Below are 20,162 nucleotides of genomic sequence, written 5' to 3'. Positions count from 1 at the left end.
CATTTGTATTCGGATGTTACAGAAATGTCCACTTGGATTTTCTGATTTGTAGTTATTTTAAACCAGGACATTACTGTCACTGTTAAGCAGGGCACTTAGGCTGATAAAACATGAACTTCTGTTTTGAGAAATGTTATATTCTTTTTTGGTGTTAATTCACTGTGGAGAGGCATGGGGTCCTTTCAAACCTCTGCTAGGTTCAAACAAAACTTTTTATGGGCAGAGATGAGTCATTCTTACCTGTTCCTATTATGCCTTTCACAATGGAATTGATCCTTCTTAGTACTGCCACTTTTCAAGGAATAAAGGTAGCAGTAAAAATACTTTTTCCTGAACTTGTCTGCTACCAAAAAAAAGTGCCATTACCTCACTTTCAGGAACATTAAACTTTCTTTTTTTTCTTTCTTTTGGTGACCTACTTTGTAGGGTAGATATTTTGTAGAGTTCTGCGTTTTTCCACAGCTAATCTGCATGTTGTCTTTATTGCGTAAATCTCAATTTCTTTGTCGTTTAGTGCACTCTAAGTAATTCTAATTCTAGCTAAATCTTCAGTTTTAAGTTAGTGCTGTATTTGATGGCCATAAACCAGAAATACTTACATGGATTTTAGGTTGTTGTTTGATCCCTCCTTGGATCACACGTGTGCAGTCACCCCAGAATTGCTGTCACGACTGAATTAACACTATTTAAATAAGTGGTTGCTAAGTATAGCCTGGAAATAGTTACCAAAATTCCTGTTGCTGCTATGGAGTGAGGATTCCTCCCCTGCTGATGGAGGAGACAGGGCCCTTAGGGTACAGGCTTCAGGAGCAGAACATGCTGACTGGGTCGGAGGAATCACAGAAGGTGTCTGGGAAAGTGCTTTTCTGTAGGAACAAAAGGCCTTGCACAGGTATTCAGGGCACACTCTGCTTTCTCATGCTCGGCTGAAATGGGAGTTCTCTCATCATAATTTAAAGAGGCCACTTTGTGACCTGTGTGCACACAGATGCTGCAAAGTGCAGCCACCAAGTTACTGATTTATCCTCAAATCACCTGCAGACTGGGACTGTCACTGCTGTTTGTGCTGTGCTTGCTGCTGCTGCTGCTGAGATGGACAATTTCACTTGCATGGTCAAATGCTTTGTGCCACACACAGGATGCTCTCCTGGGAATCAGAATGAGGTGGCTGTAAATTATGCAGGAAAGCAGCAGTGCTGGATCTGCTACGGACTCCTTGCTGCAGTGTATGGAGTGATGCCACTGTGGGAGGGGAAACAGTTTAAAAAGCAATTTGTGGTTCTAAATGTCTCTTTACCAAAGTGATCAGCTTGAGTCACGGTGATCTGATGATCCTCATGGGCACAGGAAACCAGTTTTGCTAAGATCTAAGAATGTTGTTGCTCCCCAGCTGCAGGACTTTGCCCTTTCCCTTGCTGAACCTCTTGCAGTTCCTCTCAGCCCATTTCTCCAGCCTGCCCAGGTCCCCTTGAGTAGCAGCATGACTCTCTGGCTTATTGGCCCATTATGCCAGTGTTGGCTCCCAAACGTGCTGAGGGTGCATCAGCCCCATCATCCAGACCATTAATGAGGCTGTTGAACAGGATTGGAGTCTTGGGGTGTCTCCAGCCAGGCTTTGTGCCACTGATCACAACCTCCTGAACTTAGCTTTTCAGACAGCTTTAGTTCACCTCTCTGTCCACTCAACTTGCCTACCTTTCATCAGATTCTCTGTGAGCGTGTTATGGGAGAAAGTGGGGAAACTATGCTATCTCTTCTTGATGGTGTCCTTGTCCTTTGTGTGCTTGCAAGTGATTCCAAGGGTTACTTCTTTGAATATCTTCACAGGGATGGAGGCTGACCAGGCTGTGGTTCCTCAGGATTTCCCTGCTCCCTATCCCAACCTAGGAACTGGCACTAGCACTTAATGACTGATGATCACAGCAGCCACTTCTGTGCCTTTATTTAAGACTAGGGGTTTGTTTGTTTGCTTTTTTTTCCCCTTTGCTTTAATTTTGGTATGTTTTTGCCGGTTTGACATGCAGTTGGATTTTTTTTTGGTGCAGGGAGCCGAAGAGAAGGTAGGAGTAGGGCAGAGCAGAATCAGCAGTGAAGCTGTGTAAGGCCATGACTTCGCTCACTGTGCAAGTTCAGTCAGTTTTCCATGTGGTGGTTAGAGGTCAGATGCACATTTCTGCACTCCTCACAAGAAAAAGACATCAGAGAGAGAGTATTTTGGCGAGGTATTTTGTTTGTGCTGTTTTAATTTGCCTTAATCAGACAGTGGTTATTTCTCAAATGCAGTCAGTGAATTTTAATTCTTTGTCTTAGAACATCGTTTTAGACCATCTTAAAAAATAATGTCCAAAACATGTCATCTTGAACGTTGCAAAATTGCCACTCCTGTTTAAATTGCCATGCTCTGGGGAGGTATCTAGCATGCTGTAGTCAGAGTGCAGCTTGACTCCAAAAACATGATTGTGTTGCCTCTGCATTCTGTCACCTTCACAGCCTTCTGATTTAATTAGGAGTTGCCATCCTAGCCTTTGGAAAGTTGCATGAATTCGATTCTCTCTCTCTTTCTGGCCTCTGTTCTATCTACTTGCTGATCTAGACCTTGATAATTTTTGATTCTTCCTCAAATTTCCAAGTGTCTGGGAACAGTTCTGGTACAGATGCCACCTTTATGTTTACAGTGCCTGATTTTCCATTCTTTCTTTGAATCTAAGTCTCTCACTTGATTCAATTACTTTCTTTCCTTGACTCCTTTCTCCATAATATTTTCTGAATCATACCCACTTTTGCATGGATTTTGGGTAATTGTTTATTCTTTTCTCTTTCATGATTGCAGCAGCAGTTTTCTTCAGTTCTTTTGTTGTCACTCACTACCCTCTTTGTTGCCTGGTCTTGGAAGCATCACATCATTTTGTCCCCACTTTTCCTCTCCCTGATAGGTTGTTGATACTCTAAATTTTTTTTTCTTTATATTTCCCTAAAAGCTGTTTTGTTTTGTTTTTTGTTCCTACTTGGAAAAACATCCTTGCCTTTTGAAACAGAGCAATAAAAACAATTAATTTTTTTAAAGAGTTCAAAAATGCTTTAATTAAAGGGAGAAATTACAATACAGAATAAGTAGATGTGGTATATAGAGTATGGCCTTTATAATAAAATATCATGTCTTATTATTTTAAAACAGGGTTCTTGTATTTTTAACTTCTTGGAGTCTCTGCCCACACAATTATATTTAGGAGAAGTTCTAGTTCTAAGCAATATCTTCTAAAACTGTGGTGTAAGTAGACATATAAATGGTATTTTATTATTTTCTTTCCAAAATCTCTGTATGTAGCAAATGGAATGTTAAATAGGGTTAAATTATATCCAGGCATGTGAAACATTATTTTTCAGCTTTTCCATTGAGTTTTGCATTCAATTTTAGTAAATAATTTCTGTCTTATCAGTAATGGCAACAAAATTATTTTCCTTTTGGAAGTATCATTGTTTATGGAGTGAAATAGGTGCATTGCAATTACAGTAGACACAATTTTTCATTAAGTAGTAAATAATATTGCATCTAAAACTAGCAGACTGGAATATTCCAGAATGTTTAATGCATAAACTATAAAACTCCTGGGCATAAAGTGTGTATTCAATATCACTTGCATAAAATACTCCTGTGAGTTCAAAGGTGTGTTGTGAGGTTTGGTTTTTCAGCTGTTATTTTTTTTTCCCCGACAATTGAAATGGATAAACAAATTTGCATTTCTGTTGGTATGTTTTGGGCTATTTTCAAGAAAAAAAAATATTAGTCTTTACACTTGAAAATTTGGTATGTGAACTATGAGGCTTGGTGCTTTCAAAGACAGTGTATTTATTTAACAGTTCATTTGTTTGCCTAACTCCTTTGCTTTTGGATGTAGCACCACTGAGGTTGATCAGCAATAATTTTGTTCATTAACATTTCAGTAATGGAACTTTGCTTGTTATGGTTATCAGCTTTCTGTGCTCTCCATCTCCTTTTCTGCTGCTGTGAGTGGCATGTGGGTTCATTTCAAGCTGGAGTTCTCATTTCCCAAAACATTCCCAGTTGGGATGTTGGCTCTGGGACATGTGAATATGAAATAACTATGAAATGCACTTCTGAACTTTATTGCCTATCAGTAAATCTGTGTTACTAGCTGTATTTCATGGGTTATAAATCAGCAGTGATCCTCAATTTTTCCTGTTTCCTGTGGCTTGAAGCACATTCCAAGTGTTTTCATGTCCTGGGTTTCTCACTAGGTCCCATCCATCTTCTAGGGGAGAGTTCTGATTCCAGCAATGGAAAGGACTCCTGACAGCTCAAGTTCTTTGTGGGCTTGGAATTTCATTCTCACAACATGTTCAGCTGGACCCTGGGAAGCAAGTGACTGGGGCTGAAGATCTGAGAGAGTGCTGCATGCACATGGTAGCTTTGCTAACCAAGCATATTAAAATGTAATTTTTATCTCTGGTTTATTGGACTTCAAAGACTTAACTCACCCAGAAAGCCTGTGATGGCTTTATCTCAGGGTCTTGAAACTGAGTCTTTATCAGAAACATAAATAATTTGACACAGTCCCTGACCTTGGGGCAGGAAAATAGCAGTAGGATGAGATAGGGTGAGGGTTGGTTTGTCTCTCATCCTTTGAGCTGCGATTCACCATTCCTGTTGAGGTCACTGTCAGGACATCATGGAAGAGCATGTGGTTACTGCTGCAAGACTACCTGGATGGCAAACACAGGGGCTCCTTGTACTCTGGTTCTGTGTGAACTTTAACCTCTGGAGCCACAATTCAGCAAAATAAATAAAACTCTGAAATCCTTGCCTGATTTTTTTTTCTCTCTCTCTGCAGTCCCAAATGCAGAGAACCGAGTTAAACACACATTTGTTGATGCACATTCCCAGCAGGCTTCCATTTATGTTTTGTGTGTTTTGTGTTAAAAAATAACAAACTTCTCTCCTGTGCAGTTGTTTTCATTCTGAGCTTTTCACATGTGTGTAATCATTGCCTTACTGAGAGCAGTGCAAGCTTAACTTTCTTGTTTAACCACAACACCTAGAAAGGAGGCAATTCTGAATGTTTGAATACAAAAATTGCAGTGCAGTACTAATGAGTGTGTTTATATCCAACATTATGACAAAGAAATGAAGCTTGAGTAAATAAAAGTAAGGTATGGAAGTATTTTCAGCATTACAGATAACGAGCTCTTTATCTTTAGGGTAATTCTCTGACCCTTGTTTAATCTGCAGTAAGGTATTGATAGCACTGATAATAATTAGTGTAGTGGATTTCTGGAAGCACTTTGTGCTCCACTATGCCGTAGTAAGCTGGAAAATGAAATATAAGCCTCATATTTACATGCAAGGTCTTACGGAGGAATTTGGTGAGTAGGATTATAGGTCAGGAGTTTCTGTTCCTGCCAATGTCTCTCAACCTCCCACATGGCAAATATACAAACATCACTATTTAATGAGATTTGAATTTGAGGTTCTTTGTGAGGCTTCTCTAAAATGTGACAATACCTTTTAGTATTGGATGTATCCTATTCCAGGAGACATTTGGTTCCTCCTTGGGTTTGCAATGACCTGTGATCAGATTGATTTTTTTCAAGTGTTTGTTTGTGATTTTGTGAGCTACTTTATCTAATGAACTTCTGTTTACCCAAGACTGAAACTGATTGAACCTGAAAGCTATAAAATTATGATTAACTCTTTGGGCATTTTTTGTAGTTGGTTGGTTTTGGTTTATTTGTTTGTTTGTTTGCTTCTACAGGTAAAGCGGCATATTTCTGTGGCACACTTTTTTTGGGATTCCTAACATGTATGGCTTGTCAAATAAGGAACAGACAGGTTTTAGAAAATGTTTTTTCTCCAACTTACTGCTACAGTATAGAACTATGAAAATTAACTGATGCCATTGCTCCTCAAGAGCCTTTGGTTAAAATCCTGGTTGAATTACTGCTGTTTATTTATCTCATATTAAATTAGGCATGAGTTCTTCTTTCAACCCTAGCTTGACCCAGGAAAAGTAATTGTTTAATAATGTTTTAGAGCCTTGAGAAATCAAGAGTGTCTTAGCCAGAGGTTGAGAAGATATCTGGACTATCTCCAGAATTCCCAGTCTAATTACCTACTTCTTCAACTGAAACAAATTTATCTTTGGAAAATATGAAATGTCAAGCTATGAGTTCCTGTATTAAACATATTTTTCAATTAGAATAACTGGAAATATGTGCACAGAACTAACTTTTCCTAATTGTATGGTGAGGAAATTAATTTCCATAGAGTTACAGTAAAAATACAATAATTACCATTTCTCTTTGGACTCAGCAGTTGACAAAAGAATAATCACCTTTTTGGAGGTATTTTTAACTGAGCCTTTTAAGCATAATGACTTGTCTGATATTAGCCTGTGCTTAATTTTCAAGACCCTATAAGATAGCTATATTTAAAATAGCACGTGTGGCATTTTTATTTATTGCCATTTTTTACGGTACTTCAGATTGGAGGAAACAATATTATGCTTTTCAGGTAAAAATCATAACTATTTTTGGCTTGTCCTCATTAAAGGTGAGGTATGATGGCCGAGAAAGAACTTCAGATGCTGTTTTCTTTAAGGTGTTGTTGCCATCCACAGGAATAAAGAGGCATTCTTAGGAGGAAAAACATATTTTGTTGAAAATTTAAATGAAGATTATAGTACAATTGCCTCTTCAAGTTGTTATTAAGAAATGATGCTAAAGATGGAAATATGGAGATAGGTGAATGTATAACTCCCCAGCTGAAGGATATTAAAAGGGAACAAAAATTGCCATATGAACAAAGTTAAAAACAAATAACCCCAAAGCCAATAAATTATGATAATTACACTGAGCAGCCTTTTATGGGATTGATTGTGGTCTCCAGCTGTCATGGAAGTAGTTTGAGTTTTCAAATTAAGTTGTTCCCTCACGTGAAGTTACGAAGCGTTAACTGCGCTTCACTCAGGCAAATTAAACATTTCCATTTCTAGATTAGCTCTCCCTCTGGCTTGTGCCAGGGGGTTGAAGAAGTTTCCAGTGGAATCAAGGCATTTCAGGAGAGGCAGAGTCACAGGATTTGCCTTTACATGCAGGATGACACCCCGTGCTGTGATCTTAAAAGGTTTTATTGTGTTGGAGGGCAGAGATGCTGGAGCTTTCCTCAGTCTGTGAGGATGGCTGAAGAAAGCTCTGTGGGCTTGGTGATCCTCTGGAGCTGGAGGGAGACTCCTCCATTCAGCAGGAGCCTTGGTAATCCTGTGGTGGCTTTGCCAACACCTAATCCTCTGGAAAGCTGGAAATAGGGACACAAATCTCACAGCAGGTCCACAGGGCAGCTCTGCCATCTCCATTCTGAGCTGCTCTGTGCTCACCTCCTGCTACGTACGTACAGGGTTAATCTGCTTGTGAGCAGTAATGCTGTCCTGCTCACACACAGAATTGGGAACAAATCTCACTTCTGGGCTGGCTGGTGTGGTGTGACTGTTCTCTGGATTCAGCATTGCTGTTTCTTGTCTATCTACCTTGCCAATTAATCTTTATTCATGGCCTGTGCAAGGCACTGGTTGAAGGAAGCCTTGCTCTCGGAGCAGCTGGAGTAAGGATGCTTGGTTTGAAAAAAAAACCCCATTTTTTTCCTGTTCAGTTTTGCACTTAAAAACAAGCAAATATTGTTTGGATCAAAGAAAAAAGGTCTGCTTTGTAAAATTTGCCCAGAACTCCGTATCCATCTTTGGCTTAATCATCTAAGAACAAAAGAGATTTTCTGTTGGGAAGTAGTTTTATATATATTTGTGTGCCTTGCCCTTGTGCAGTAGGGCTGCCAATTATATTTATTAGCCCTAAATATTAAACAGCTGGAAGGATTCCATTGTATATAAATAAGACATTTGAGACCTGGAAGGATGCCATTTTTAATACAGCCAGCTGGTGCTTTTTACAGTTACATTCAGCACAACACTACTGAATTTCACTGTACATTGAGTGTTGTGTTAATGACAATAGGAGAACCATGGGGTGGTTTGGGATTTCTCTAGGAAAAGCCATTGTGTAAAAATACATTGTTTTGAAAGACTGGCTAGCAAGGAAATGCTATACTATGCACCTGTTTTGTGCAGTTTGATGTAAATACTTTTTTTGTTTATGTGTTTTGCTGGCAAATACAAAGCAGCAAAGTGCAGGGGCTTTTCAAATGTGAATTTTTAAATGCTCTTGTGACACAGATGTTTTCTACTTTATCTGTTGAGATGGTGTTTCCCATTTAAGTAATGGTTTCATGCTTAAAAATTCCTGCTTGTTGATGCTTCTGAAAGCATTCGTTAATTCTTTGGGTTTTTTTTTTTTCTTAATGAAGGCATCATTGACTCTTTGTTACACTCCAAGTGATAACTAAAATAGTAACAGAAATATTTCCTTGCTAATCATTTGTTTCTAATCTATGTATTAGAAAACTGAGGCATAAATGTGGATAAGGGATATCTTCCTGTTTAGAGAAGTAGATTCAGCAAATAGTTTGGAGGAGTGGATTCTTCATGTTTTTGATTGACTGTCCTGATTATTTCTTTGTACAGGTTTGCCATCACTACTTGTATGGCTGCATCCAGCTTTAGGTGAAGCAGGGATTCATGCTTGGGGTCCTAATGCTTTTTATTTGGGTTATTATTAAATATTAACACAAGCTGATTGTCATGAGCTAAGTGTTATGTTTAACATTGCATGAAATAACTTCTAATTATAATTACTAGAAGACAGATTTTTTTTTCACCACATTGCCACATCCACAGCCTTGTGTGAATTCCATCTTGGATAAATTTCCATCTCTGGAACAATTACATTTAGAGGCTGAATCTTACCTAGGTTGTACAATGCTAGTGGAGAAAGGTGCTTTTATGGGAATAATTGCTCAGTACAGATTTCAGCCATGGGGACTGTTGTGTTGAGAACTTCCCATAAAATCTGCTTAACCTGGGAGATAAATAAGATTGAAACCTGCTTCTCCAGGAGACAAGCAGCCTAGGAAAAAATAAATCTGTAAATTCTGTGCTTGTCCAAGCTCTGAATGGGTGTTTGAATGCTGGATTCAGATGTCAGCTAGGAAGTCAGATGTTTTCCTCGTTGTGGTGACCTTTTTACCTCGCTGTGATTAAGAGGCTTTTGCTTGCTGAAGGGTGAGAATCAGCTGTCCTTGCAAGTTTGCTGATGAAGTTCTCCTCTGTCTGCTGATTAGAGATGGGGGGGAAAAGATGCCTTTCCCTGTCTTTCTGCAATTTGGTTTAATTATTAGTTTAGTATTCTCGTGGTAAGGTATGGACTCTTGTTTTCTCAATATTGGGTGTTTATGTGTGCTTAGCTTCTGTAAGATGGTTATTTATTATATTTATTTTATTGTCCTTCCCAGTTCTTTGAAAACTCAGAAGCATTACTGCATGGAACACAGATCTGACTGGTTTGGATAATTTGGGATAAATTTGGAGTAATTTGTGTGGTAACATGATAGATCTCAGTTTTTCTTGGGGAAGTTTGGTATCTGGATGCCCTTAATGAGTTCCTCATCTCACCTGAGCACTCAACAGACAAGATATTGATATTTTGTCTTGGTTGTACTTCTGAAACTGTTCTGCTTAGTTATGGAGAAACCCAAGTTTTAGGTTGAAACTATGAGTATACCAAAGTCTGTGTCTCAGGAAGATTTATGTGATGGAAGTGATAATTTCACTGTGTGAATTTCACTGAATCAGAAAAGCAGTGTGACTTATCCTATCATTTGCAACTTAGAAAAAACTAAAAATAAAACCTGTACCTAGAGCCCATGCCAGGAGGTAATTTAATTGATTTTTTTTTAATGCCAAATGTAGAAAAAAAGATTCCATGTTACTTTTTAAGTTTTTTAAACTCCCAAATCACGTCTTTTTCCGTTCTCTGATCTCAGATGGTTGGTATTTATGGGCCTTGAATCAGCATCTTTGGTGATGTTATGAGGAAACTTTTCATAGCGATGAGCTGGTCTGGAATGCATTTTCCTGTAATATGGTCATTACAGGGGTTTTGTTAATAGCAACCTTTCAGAGCTCTTGCGTGCTGCTACTATTTTGTAAAGCTTTTGAACTGTATGTGGGAAGGTCCTGTTTCTTATTTAGACTTGAATTATTTTATTGCTCATCTCAAGTTGGAGTTTTATGCTCTGTAGTTTAAGAGTTTTATAGCAATGTGATGCTGACAGAAAAAATGGGGATTTTTTTGTAGTCACAGAGTTGCATATGTGTTGTATTGTAAATCACAAAATATCCTTCCGTTTCTTATTGTAATTCAGATTTTTTTTTTATTGTGATGGCTAAAAGATACAAAAACTGATGTCACAGGCAGGATGAAAGAATTGAGATCACTCATGTCCTAGCTTCCCACATTGAGTGGGAGCTTTTCATTGAGCCTGCTCATGACATCCTAGGAAACGTCCTACATTCACTTCTCTACATTTCCTTTTGTAAAGAAGTTGGAAGCAATAAACCAAAGCCGTAAGACCAGCACACTGCCGGATCTTGGAGGAAGAAATCCTTTTTGGTGCAACATTGTCACTCACAGCGAATGAGTTAGACCCTCTCACTGGGGATCTGGAGAATTTTCTACATCATTGAAAGCAATCTCTTGTTTCCTGTCATTAACAGCATCCAAAGAGGATTTTAAAAAGTGAAAAGCAAACAAAAGAACATTTTCCAAGAGCCAGATTGCATGCTGGGAAGGGAGTGGTGCTCTGGCACTTCTGGACATGTTTCAAAAGTGTTGAGGGTGCCTGAAGGCATCAGGGGAATATGGTAATAAATACTGTGTAATAATATGAATTCAGAAATGGTTCCTCACATCATTCTGTCATAGAGTCCCTGATAGTTTTTTATAAACATCTTCCTAAATCATTTTGAATTCATCATTTCTATTGGACTTCAGGAGGATAGTCCTTTCATTTCATCATTCCAGAATTTAGGACTTGGCTATTAATTTCCTCTCTAAGAATAGCCAGGACTGATAAATATCCATTAGTTTTGTAGCTGCACAGCACTGAAAGAAAGAAACGGCAGCTGGGACACCTCTGCAGGGCTATGCTCCATGGACCAGAGCTGCCCAATATTTAGTTCTTATTTGTCACTGCCTCAGTCTCATTTGATTGATAATAAATTAAGCCAAATCAGCAAGCTCCTGGTTTTGCCTCTACCTCCCACTGGACATTTAAAATACGTTGAACTGATTAGAAATTACATGGAAATGATAATCACTTGTTGACTTAAGAATCAGTGTAAGCCCCTTAAAAGGTCCGTAAAACTTGGTTTCATTATGTAACATTCTCTAGTTCCACCCAGGTGTTGTTACTGAGTGTTTATTAGTCCAGGTAAGATGTGCAGATGAATCAGTGCATTCAGCCTCACTGGAGGCATTTCTGGCACCCGAGTGGCTCTTTGGAGCAGGGTTGGGGCATTGGCCCAGGGCCTGTGCTTGTGCAAGGACATCTGCCACAGGAGAGTCCTTCACTCACTTTGGGGAGGTTGGCAGAGGCTGGAGCCAGGGTCCAGCTGCCTCTTCTGCAGGCAGGAGCTCATCTGCATGGTTGGTGCCAAGCTCTCAAGTGGCCACAGCTCCAGTGGGGTAATTTTGACTCAAATCTCTGTGCTGATGGCTCTTTTTGGCAATGTTATGTCGTGCTGCAGCATATCAGCTGCTGTAGACACATCCAAGACTGTTTTAAATTATGTTGAACTAGTCAGGCAGAGATAAAGCTTGTGTATAGTCAGATCTGTAAAGTGAACTCCAGTAAACTTTGTTTCAATTAAAGGAAGAGTATTTACACTGCTTTTATCTGCTGGTTTAATAATGTGATTTAAAATCACATCTTCAGTGGTGTGTGGACAATTTCATTGTGCAGACCAGCTCTTAGTCAGATCAAAACTTCCTTAAATCAGCGGGTTGGCACTGAGAACTCTCAGATGCTGCTCTGATAAAGCCATGTTTTCTTTTCTTTCTTTGTATATGTATGTGATATACATGCATTGTAAACCCAAGAAAATGTAAATATTTATTCACCACAGTTTCTCTGTCCTTACAGTGGGAATAGTACTTTCCTCTCCTACTGTCTGCAGTGCACTCAAGTCCTGCAGCAAAAGATGCTTATGTACAACAAGAAATTATTACAGTAAGATCCTAAACATAAAATTAATGTGACTTCATTTTTGAAGGAAGGTGTTTTTCTGATAGAAGTTCTTCTAGTTCACAGAAAAATCAACTAATCAACATATGGTAAATTGGTAGCAATTCTTAATAACTCTGGAAACTGGGTTGAGCTGGACTGTTTGTCCAGACTGCCTATATCACTAAGCAAAATCAATTGTCATGCTTTGAATAAATGTAAAACTGCAACATTTTATTGTGACTATGTGGAATTTCACTTGGAGCCATTGGCTTTTGTTTAATCTTTGAAATAAAACTGATTGTAACAGTGCAAATGGTTGTTGTCCTTGAGGATCTCTTCCATTTGAGGTGGATGTTGCTGTTGTCAAGATATGGAATTGTGATTGAAAGAACAACATTTCTTATGGTTTATGAAATTACAGGTTTTTAATAATGAAAATCAGCTGTAGCACCTCTTTAATCCACCTTGAAATAACTTGGTAAAAAATGACTTATTAATGGTTTATTTTATGTTCATTTAAGATGTTTATGTGTTTTAAGAGGAAGAAAGTAAGTGCAAGTTCAACCAGACTTCATTGCTTATTTTTTGGCGACGTCCAAGCAAAGTTCTTTTTGCTTTTTCACAGCTTTTGCTCTAAATGTGATTTTTGTTGGTATAATTATTAATCTTAAAATATTTTCTTTTCTTCTTCTTTTTTAATGCAGTGGGAAGAGATTAGCGGTGTTGACGAGCATTACACTCCCATCAGAACTTACCAGGTGTGCAATGTCATGGACCACAGCCAGAACAACTGGCTGCGGACAAACTGGATCCCGCGCAACTCGGCTCAGAAGATCTACGTGGAGCTCAAGTTCACCCTGAGGGACTGCAACAGCATCCCCCTGGTGCTGGGCACCTGCAAGGAAACCTTCAACCTCTACTACATGGAGTCTGACGACGACCACTCCGTCAAGTTCAAGGAGCACCAGTTCACCAAGATCGACACCATCGCGGCCGACGAGAGCTTCACCCAGATGGACCTGGGGGACCGGATCCTCAAGCTGAACACCGAGGTGCGCGAGGTGGGGCCCATCAGCAGGAAAGGCTTCTACCTGGCCTTCCAGGACGTGGGCGCGTGCGTGGCCTTGGTGTCGGTGCGCGTGTACTTCAAGAAGTGCCCTTTCACCGTCAAGAACCTCGCCATGTTCCCAGACACGGTGCCCATGGACTCCCAGTCGCTGGTGGAGGTGCGGGGCTCCTGTGTCAACCACTCCAAGGAGGAGGAGCCGCCCAAGATGTACTGCAGCACGGAGGGAGAGTGGCTGGTGCCCATCGGGAAGTGCTTGTGTAACGCTGGCTACGAGGAGAGAGGCTTTGCGTGCCAAGGTAACGATGCTCTCCCTGCTCGTGGTTCTGCCCCGAGCTGGGGCTTCCCCGGGTGTCCCTGCTCACTGTGTTGGGTTGTGGTCGTTTTCTCCGGGTTCTGGAGAGAGATAAACTAGTTGGTAAAATTGCCGCGGAAATGGGGTTTGTCTAAACCGTGTAAATAATGGAATTTGCTAAAAGGATTTGGTGAGAGTCAACAGCTGACTTTTAGTAACACTAAAATTTTACTGTGTAGCAGATCTAGCCTCTCTTAGCGCTCTTGGACTTTCTTTCAGTGTACAGTACTTTTCTCAAATGCTGTTTGTGTCATAATAGGGATTTTTTTGTGTCTTTTTTTTTCTCTAAACTTTTTGGCTTGATGTATGACTTTTGCCACAGAACTGTGTTGATTAGTTTGGATTGGTTGGAGAAAAACATATGGTGGTGTTTCTGTAGCATAATTACTAAATGCAGATGCTTTTGGGAAAGCAATAGTTGAACTTTATTCATAAATTCTAGTGTATTTACTCAATTTTCTCCAAACTTTTGATTTCTGCACACTGTGGTTATGTGAATGCTCCCAAGAACAACAGTACACTGGGGATATGGAATTTTTACACAAAATGGTCTTTTAAATGCTAGAGAAATGCATATTTCATTTGCTAATTTTAATATCAGCCAAGGTGATAGTAGCTAACATCTTAATGCTTTTTATGAAAAGCATACATTTTGCAGTTTTTTGCTAATTCGATCTTTTCACAGAGTGCCTTGAAGGGTGCTGGCTGTGGCAAAGCATCTTCCATTAAATATATAAGTAAAACTTAGTAGTACCTGGAAATCCCATGGATGGAAGGAGCAGTAGCTGAGATGTTTTCTGTGGGGTGTGGCTTTGTGTAGAACAGAAATTTAAAGTATTCTGAACCTTGTTGGGACGGTGCCTACTTCTTTTTAATCAGTCCTGCAGCAATATTTATGTCAAACAAGTAAGTCCTGGGGAGCTACTGAGAGCCCACCAAACCATAGCCAGGTTGTTGTGAAAAGTCTAACTGATTAACATGACTTTTTCTCAAAAAATGGCAGGGACGTGTGGAGAAAGGGTAAGAGTGTGCTTGCTTTGATTTTTCTTTTAAGTAGATTTTAAATATTTTTTTTCCCTTGCATAAATTGGTAGCCAACTTTGAGGATTCTTTTCTAATTTGTTAGATGCTGATACTAAGAAAAAATCCAAATTAAACTCTTCTGTTAAGAGCTGAATTCAGGAGAGAATATTTTATTGTTCAGTAGTGCTTATGCAGGGCCTCATATAGCTGCACTTCAAAATGCTAAAACATGAGTGATACTCTTTTATCCACTGTGTCTATTCCTGCTCACTACAGAGCCTGTGTTCCTGTAAATGGTTGAAAGGTGCTGGTTTAGAATTTCAGTTACACGTGAGCACAGAAAGGCAAGCACTCCAGAAACTGACAGACTACAACTGAGCAAAAGGGAAGCTAAATAAATTAAACTGAGCCAAACTTCTGTTTAAAATAAGTTCTCAAATGCTTGGGGTGGGCAAGGCAGGCCCTACTGGGTTCTGCAGCAAAAATCAGATCATAGAATGAATAAATTTTTCTATTTTGCCTTTTTTTGCTTCCTCACTCCCTGTGAGTGAGGAACTCAAGGGGGTTATATATGATGAAGCCATTAGCAATAGCAACAAGTTCTTCTGGTCGATTCTGATTTAACATAGAATGTTTTACTAAGTTTTTTTGGAAATCATATTGATCAGATTCTTTCAGTGTGGTGTGATTGAAGTGGCTCTATAAAAGCAGGAGCTCACAACCTCCTGTTTGGCATTGGTAACCCAGCAGGAGTTGGAAAGCTTGGAAAAACACTTAAATTTTGACCTGAGGCTTGAGACTGCTCCATCTTTCCTTTGCTTTATCTTCTCTCATTCTCTTGCTCCATCTTTTAGGGTGTTAAAGGATTCTTGTGTTTTTTTTTTTTTTTTTTTTTTTTTTTTTTTTTTTTTTTTTTGTTTTGTTTTGTTTTGTTTTGTCAACAAAAGGGCAGTAGAATCAGGACTGGAGCATCTGACAAAGATCCAAAATGGCATTGCAAGCATGGGCTGGAATGAAGGCATGACTTTGGAAAAATAAGTTTCAGTTGAAGTTTGAAGGAGTAGTAACAGAAGTTATTGCCTTCCCAGTATTTGAAAAACTTTAACAGCTTAGTGACTGTCAGTACTTGATCCTGCATTCAGACTGCTTCTGATTTTGTTTGTTTCCATAAACAATGTCATTTTGCATTAGCAGGAGGTTATCACTCATGATTAAAGTGAAGGACCTTAATGGTCTGAGATCAGCCTATTTAAATTCCATTCAGGACAGCTTTTCATTATACTTGGAGAATTGGGCAAAGTCATGGCCTCCCAAATAGCACAAATTCCACTGATTTCCTTGACTGCTTTTCTCTGCATAACTGGGAAAAGTCAATGTAAAGCTCAGACTGTTTTTTGTTATTGGTGCAAGCACACATTTATGTGAGCTTTATCACACATTTGTATGTAAGCTTTGAAAAGCCAACTGAGTTGATTGGTTATTGCTGGATGGAATGTTGTTCTGTTCTGGATCCTTTTGACTGAAACATTTTACATGTATGGCAGCAACACCCCTACCTGTCAGTGAAAGAATTTCACTGTCACCATCCTTGTCCTGTTTATTGCGTGTGTGTGGAGAAAAGGTTTCTCCAGAGTGAATTGTAGACCTCGCTTTGGGGAATTCTGGTATTTATGACACACTTCAGGTTAAGAGCTGAAGATTTAGTACCTCCCCTAGCAAAGGCTTGTGCACCTGCTCAGTGTTTTGGAGGGATTAGGTTTGTCTGAAGTACAGTAAGATGTGCCAGGGAGCAAGTTGGAAAAGCCATTCTTTCATACGTGTCTTCCCCCTTAATTAATACAGATGTTAGTTCATTAAAACATTGCATGTCATACACTATAGGCTGTTCATTATTACAGCTTTGTTAGCATCACAGTGATCCTGTCTATTTAATGTTATTGTAATATTTCATGGTTGAACAGGAGTTCTTCCTCACAATGTCTTTTACAGATCATATTTTCATGCCACTTTGACCAAATTACATCTTTCTGGCATCTTCTCTCTTAGAATACATGTTTTAATTAGGGAGAAATAACCCAGCTGGCTGGGACTTCACACTAAGCTTAATGCTTTCTAATAATCTCTATCCTGTTCCTCAGTCAACAATGAAAAATCGTCTTTTCAGTTTTTTCCCCATGAAACAGCCAGAGGAGATCAGGTCAGAGGTTTTCCTGTCTCAATATTCTTTCTCTGACAGTGACTAATGGTGTCCTCTTAAGGAAACTAAGGGAAAATATAAGAAACTCTATTAAGTGCTGCTTTCCTGGGTAAAGCTGGTGCCAGGCTACTGCTGACTTTTTAAGATTTAAGATATTATATGCAATAGGAACCAGTGACCAGTGACTTGTTAATTTGTCTATGTTTTGACTCATTTATATTTTTATAATATAAGGTTTATATTATAAGGTTTTCCACGTCCCTGTATATGAGAAAAAAGCTTCTCTCTTTTCAGCTTCCATATTAACAAATTTCAAAATCTCTTTCATGTTTAAATCTTATCTCTAAAACCTCTTTTCTGAACTTTTCCTCTCTACTAGTGCCTTGTTTTTTAGAGGACAGACTAATTGCTCCTCCATACCTCATCCTTTTTGACTGCCTCTGTACATATTCAAAGTAAACAATGTGGTTTTTATGAAAAGGACGATGAGGCTTGTGTGCACTCCTTAAGTTTCAAGTGCAGGAGGAGATTAGGCAGTGGCTTGGAGTTTGGAAAAGCTCAAAGACTGGGCAAAGAAAAGGAGCATTCACATCACCTGCCCAGTGAGGGATCTGTACGTGGAAAAGCTCAACTCAGTTTTGTTTTGAACTCTATAGGAGAAAAAGATCTCACCATCTGGAGGTTGGTTAGTTGGGATATTGGTACCAAAATAAATGGGAAAATGTAGGATAAATGTTAGAAAAACTATCTGTAGTTCTGTAGTGATCTGGAAGACTTCTCAGAGAAATAATGGGAGCCTCATTTCAAGAGCTGTTTTTCAAAAAATGCAGGAACCAGATGATAAAAGAAATCCTGCACTGGCAGGTTTGGACTAATAAATCTTTTCTATCCTGAATGTGTCTATTCTGTTGTTGGTTTATTTCATGCACCTCAGAAAGTTTAGTTGGAGATGGAGAGTGGTTTTTTTTCATTACAATATACTTAATTAGCAAGCATGCAGTGAGCAATTGTTTATCCATGTGGGATTAGGAGTGAGGTTGGATGCTCTTTTGAATGCTCCCAACAAGTGACCCTCTAAACCAAAACCAGGTTTTCTGGCTCCAGTTAGGAAATGGAAAATGAAATTGGTGGGTCAGAACAGAACAATTCAAAAAGCACAGAATGACATTTTCTGCATGGTGGTTGTTTCAAGGTGCAGTTCTATATTTTAGTTGTTGGAACTGAGTAAGTCTGAACTGTAAATTTCCTATGTAATACTATGTAATAAAGTTGTAATTTTTAACCATGAGTGACTGATACATTTTCTATAACAAAGAAAAAAAAGAGAATGTAACCCAACAGTTCTTCCTTATGTATTTAACATTTAGCCATCAATCAGGTGGACTGAATGGCAGAAAAGGGAGTGAGGGGTAAAGGAGGGAGAGGTTAACTTCACCCACTGTGCCTGGTTATTGCAAAAATGACTTCGAAAAATTTCCCTTAACACTAAATTTTTCAGTGCTTCAAGTTGTGCAGTGAGCATCTCCTAAACATATTTCTCTCTCTGAGTTTCTGGAGATATGAAAGGAATGCCATCTGTGGCTGCTAAATCTGAACCATCACATGCATTGCCTAATTCTTTGAGTGGAATGAATGCTGCACTTGAGGTAAAAATATGTACAACATCATTAATACTAAGGAAGCAGAGCATTCCTCTAGACTTCTTTGGTTTTTTTCCCTATGCTTTAAATAACCATTTTGTCTCTGTATAAGTAAATCTAATTTTTAATTTCCTAGATCAGTACAAAAAAAAAAAGATTATTTTGCATGTAAAGAGAGAAGATACTGTTAGGAACTACTCAATTTTGTGCAGGTGGAAATAGACTGAAGGGACAAATGCTTTTTGCAACTGCAAAGTTTCCTTTGGAATTAGTTGAGTGGCTTGGATGTGTTGCTTACACTGCAAAAGTGTGTGACCTTAGACTCTGCATAGGAGCATTTATATTTAATAAAATCTGATTATATGGAGATCATGCAATATAATAATGGAGCTGTCAAGCAAGCTTCCTTTTACATGAAATCTGAAAAAAGCTAGGGATTCAAATTTTTAACAATCAGAGATCTGAGGGTGTATTTTTTATTCCTTTGGTTTGAAGCATTGTTTTGATTTTAGAAAGCAGTAGAGATGCTTTTAAAGAGGACTTTAATCTTTCAAGCTGGTAAACTAAAATGACAGCAGCTATAAATTATGAATCACTTTATTTGTAAAATATTCATTGTTTTTATCCACTTTATATTCTATAAGTACATAAACAGAACACAACAGTGAAGGATTTACCTTCCTGCTAGGAATTTATTTAACTCTTACATAAGTTATGTCAAAGATATCCAGATGATTTTTATGGGAGAAGAATTATATTGCACTGAATGCTTCCTAAAGATCCCAGCCAGCTTTGAATGTAACATTTTCTGACTGTTACAAATTTGGAAAATATTCTCCAATTTGTACATCATAAGCAGTAGATAAAAAATGCAGGGTTTTAAGAGAAAATTTATTAGGCACAAATTTATGGGTTTTGGTCACATTTGTCACACGTCCTGAAGGAAAAAAAAACCCCACATTCTGAAATTACTGAAAAAGACATTTTTTGGATACAACACCATAGACAGTCTCATGTAAGAAAGGTGTTCTTTCAGTCCTTTTAAGTTTCTTGACAAAAACCTTTACTAAATTTGTTGGAGATTGTGACAGAAGTATTTAAAGACATGATTATGATTATTGCTATTAAGCTGTTAATGTTCAGTGATTAGGAGCTTGAATGTAACATTACTGCTAAGGATTCTTAGAAAATTTAGCAATACATCTCTCCAAGCTGTTCAGTGCTACAGTGTCACTATAGGGCAGGACTACAGAATTTAGATTTGAATTTTAGTATTTAAAAGCAGTTGGGAAATTGAAAGGTTCACTCAGAAAAATGGAAATATTTGCAAAAGTTTTAAATTATTCACAAAACGTAACTTAATACAGGTGTATGTTTTTTTAATGCAGATATGTTACCACTTTATATGTGTTTGTTCTGACACTTTGTGGGTGTGTTGACAATTTCATCTTTGTCCCCCTTACCTGCTTTTCAAGCAACAAAATGATCACCCCACTCTGAACCCTGACAAAAAACCCTCTCAGCACACCACAGCCCACTGCCCAAAACCCAGACTCTACAATTTAACAAGCTTGTGAAACATTTACTTGCTTTTTTTTAACATGGCAATTTTTGCCTTAATTCTCTGACACTCACATGTTCAAGAGCACTACGGCTGAATTTGTTTGCAGGATTTTCCTGCAGGAATCTCC

At 38.5% G+C, this 20,162-nt stretch overlaps 1 protein-coding gene across 2 annotated transcripts in view; it reads left to right on the top strand.

The window, feature by feature from the left end:
* The window catches only part of EPHA3 (EPH receptor A3), a 176,493-nt gene that overhangs the window by 38,651 nt on the left and 117,680 nt on the right, over nt 1–20,162 (top strand). For both annotated transcript variants that reach the window (XM_085077109.1, XM_085077099.1), the window contains exon 3: nt 12,895–13,555. In XM_085077109.1, coding sequence (XP_084933235.1) covers nt 12,895–13,555 — 661 coding nt within the window. The remainder of the gene's footprint in view (nt 1–12,894; nt 13,556–20,162) is intronic.

This window comes from Lichenostomus cassidix, chromosome 1, assembly GCF_008360975.1.
Source record: "Lichenostomus cassidix isolate B80296 chromosome 1, HeHo_3.0, whole genome shotgun sequence".
In the NCBI taxonomy this organism is placed as follows: Eukaryota; Metazoa; Chordata; class Aves; order Passeriformes; family Meliphagidae; genus Lichenostomus; species Lichenostomus cassidix.
This window is presented reverse-complemented; position numbering and strand designations above follow the sequence as displayed.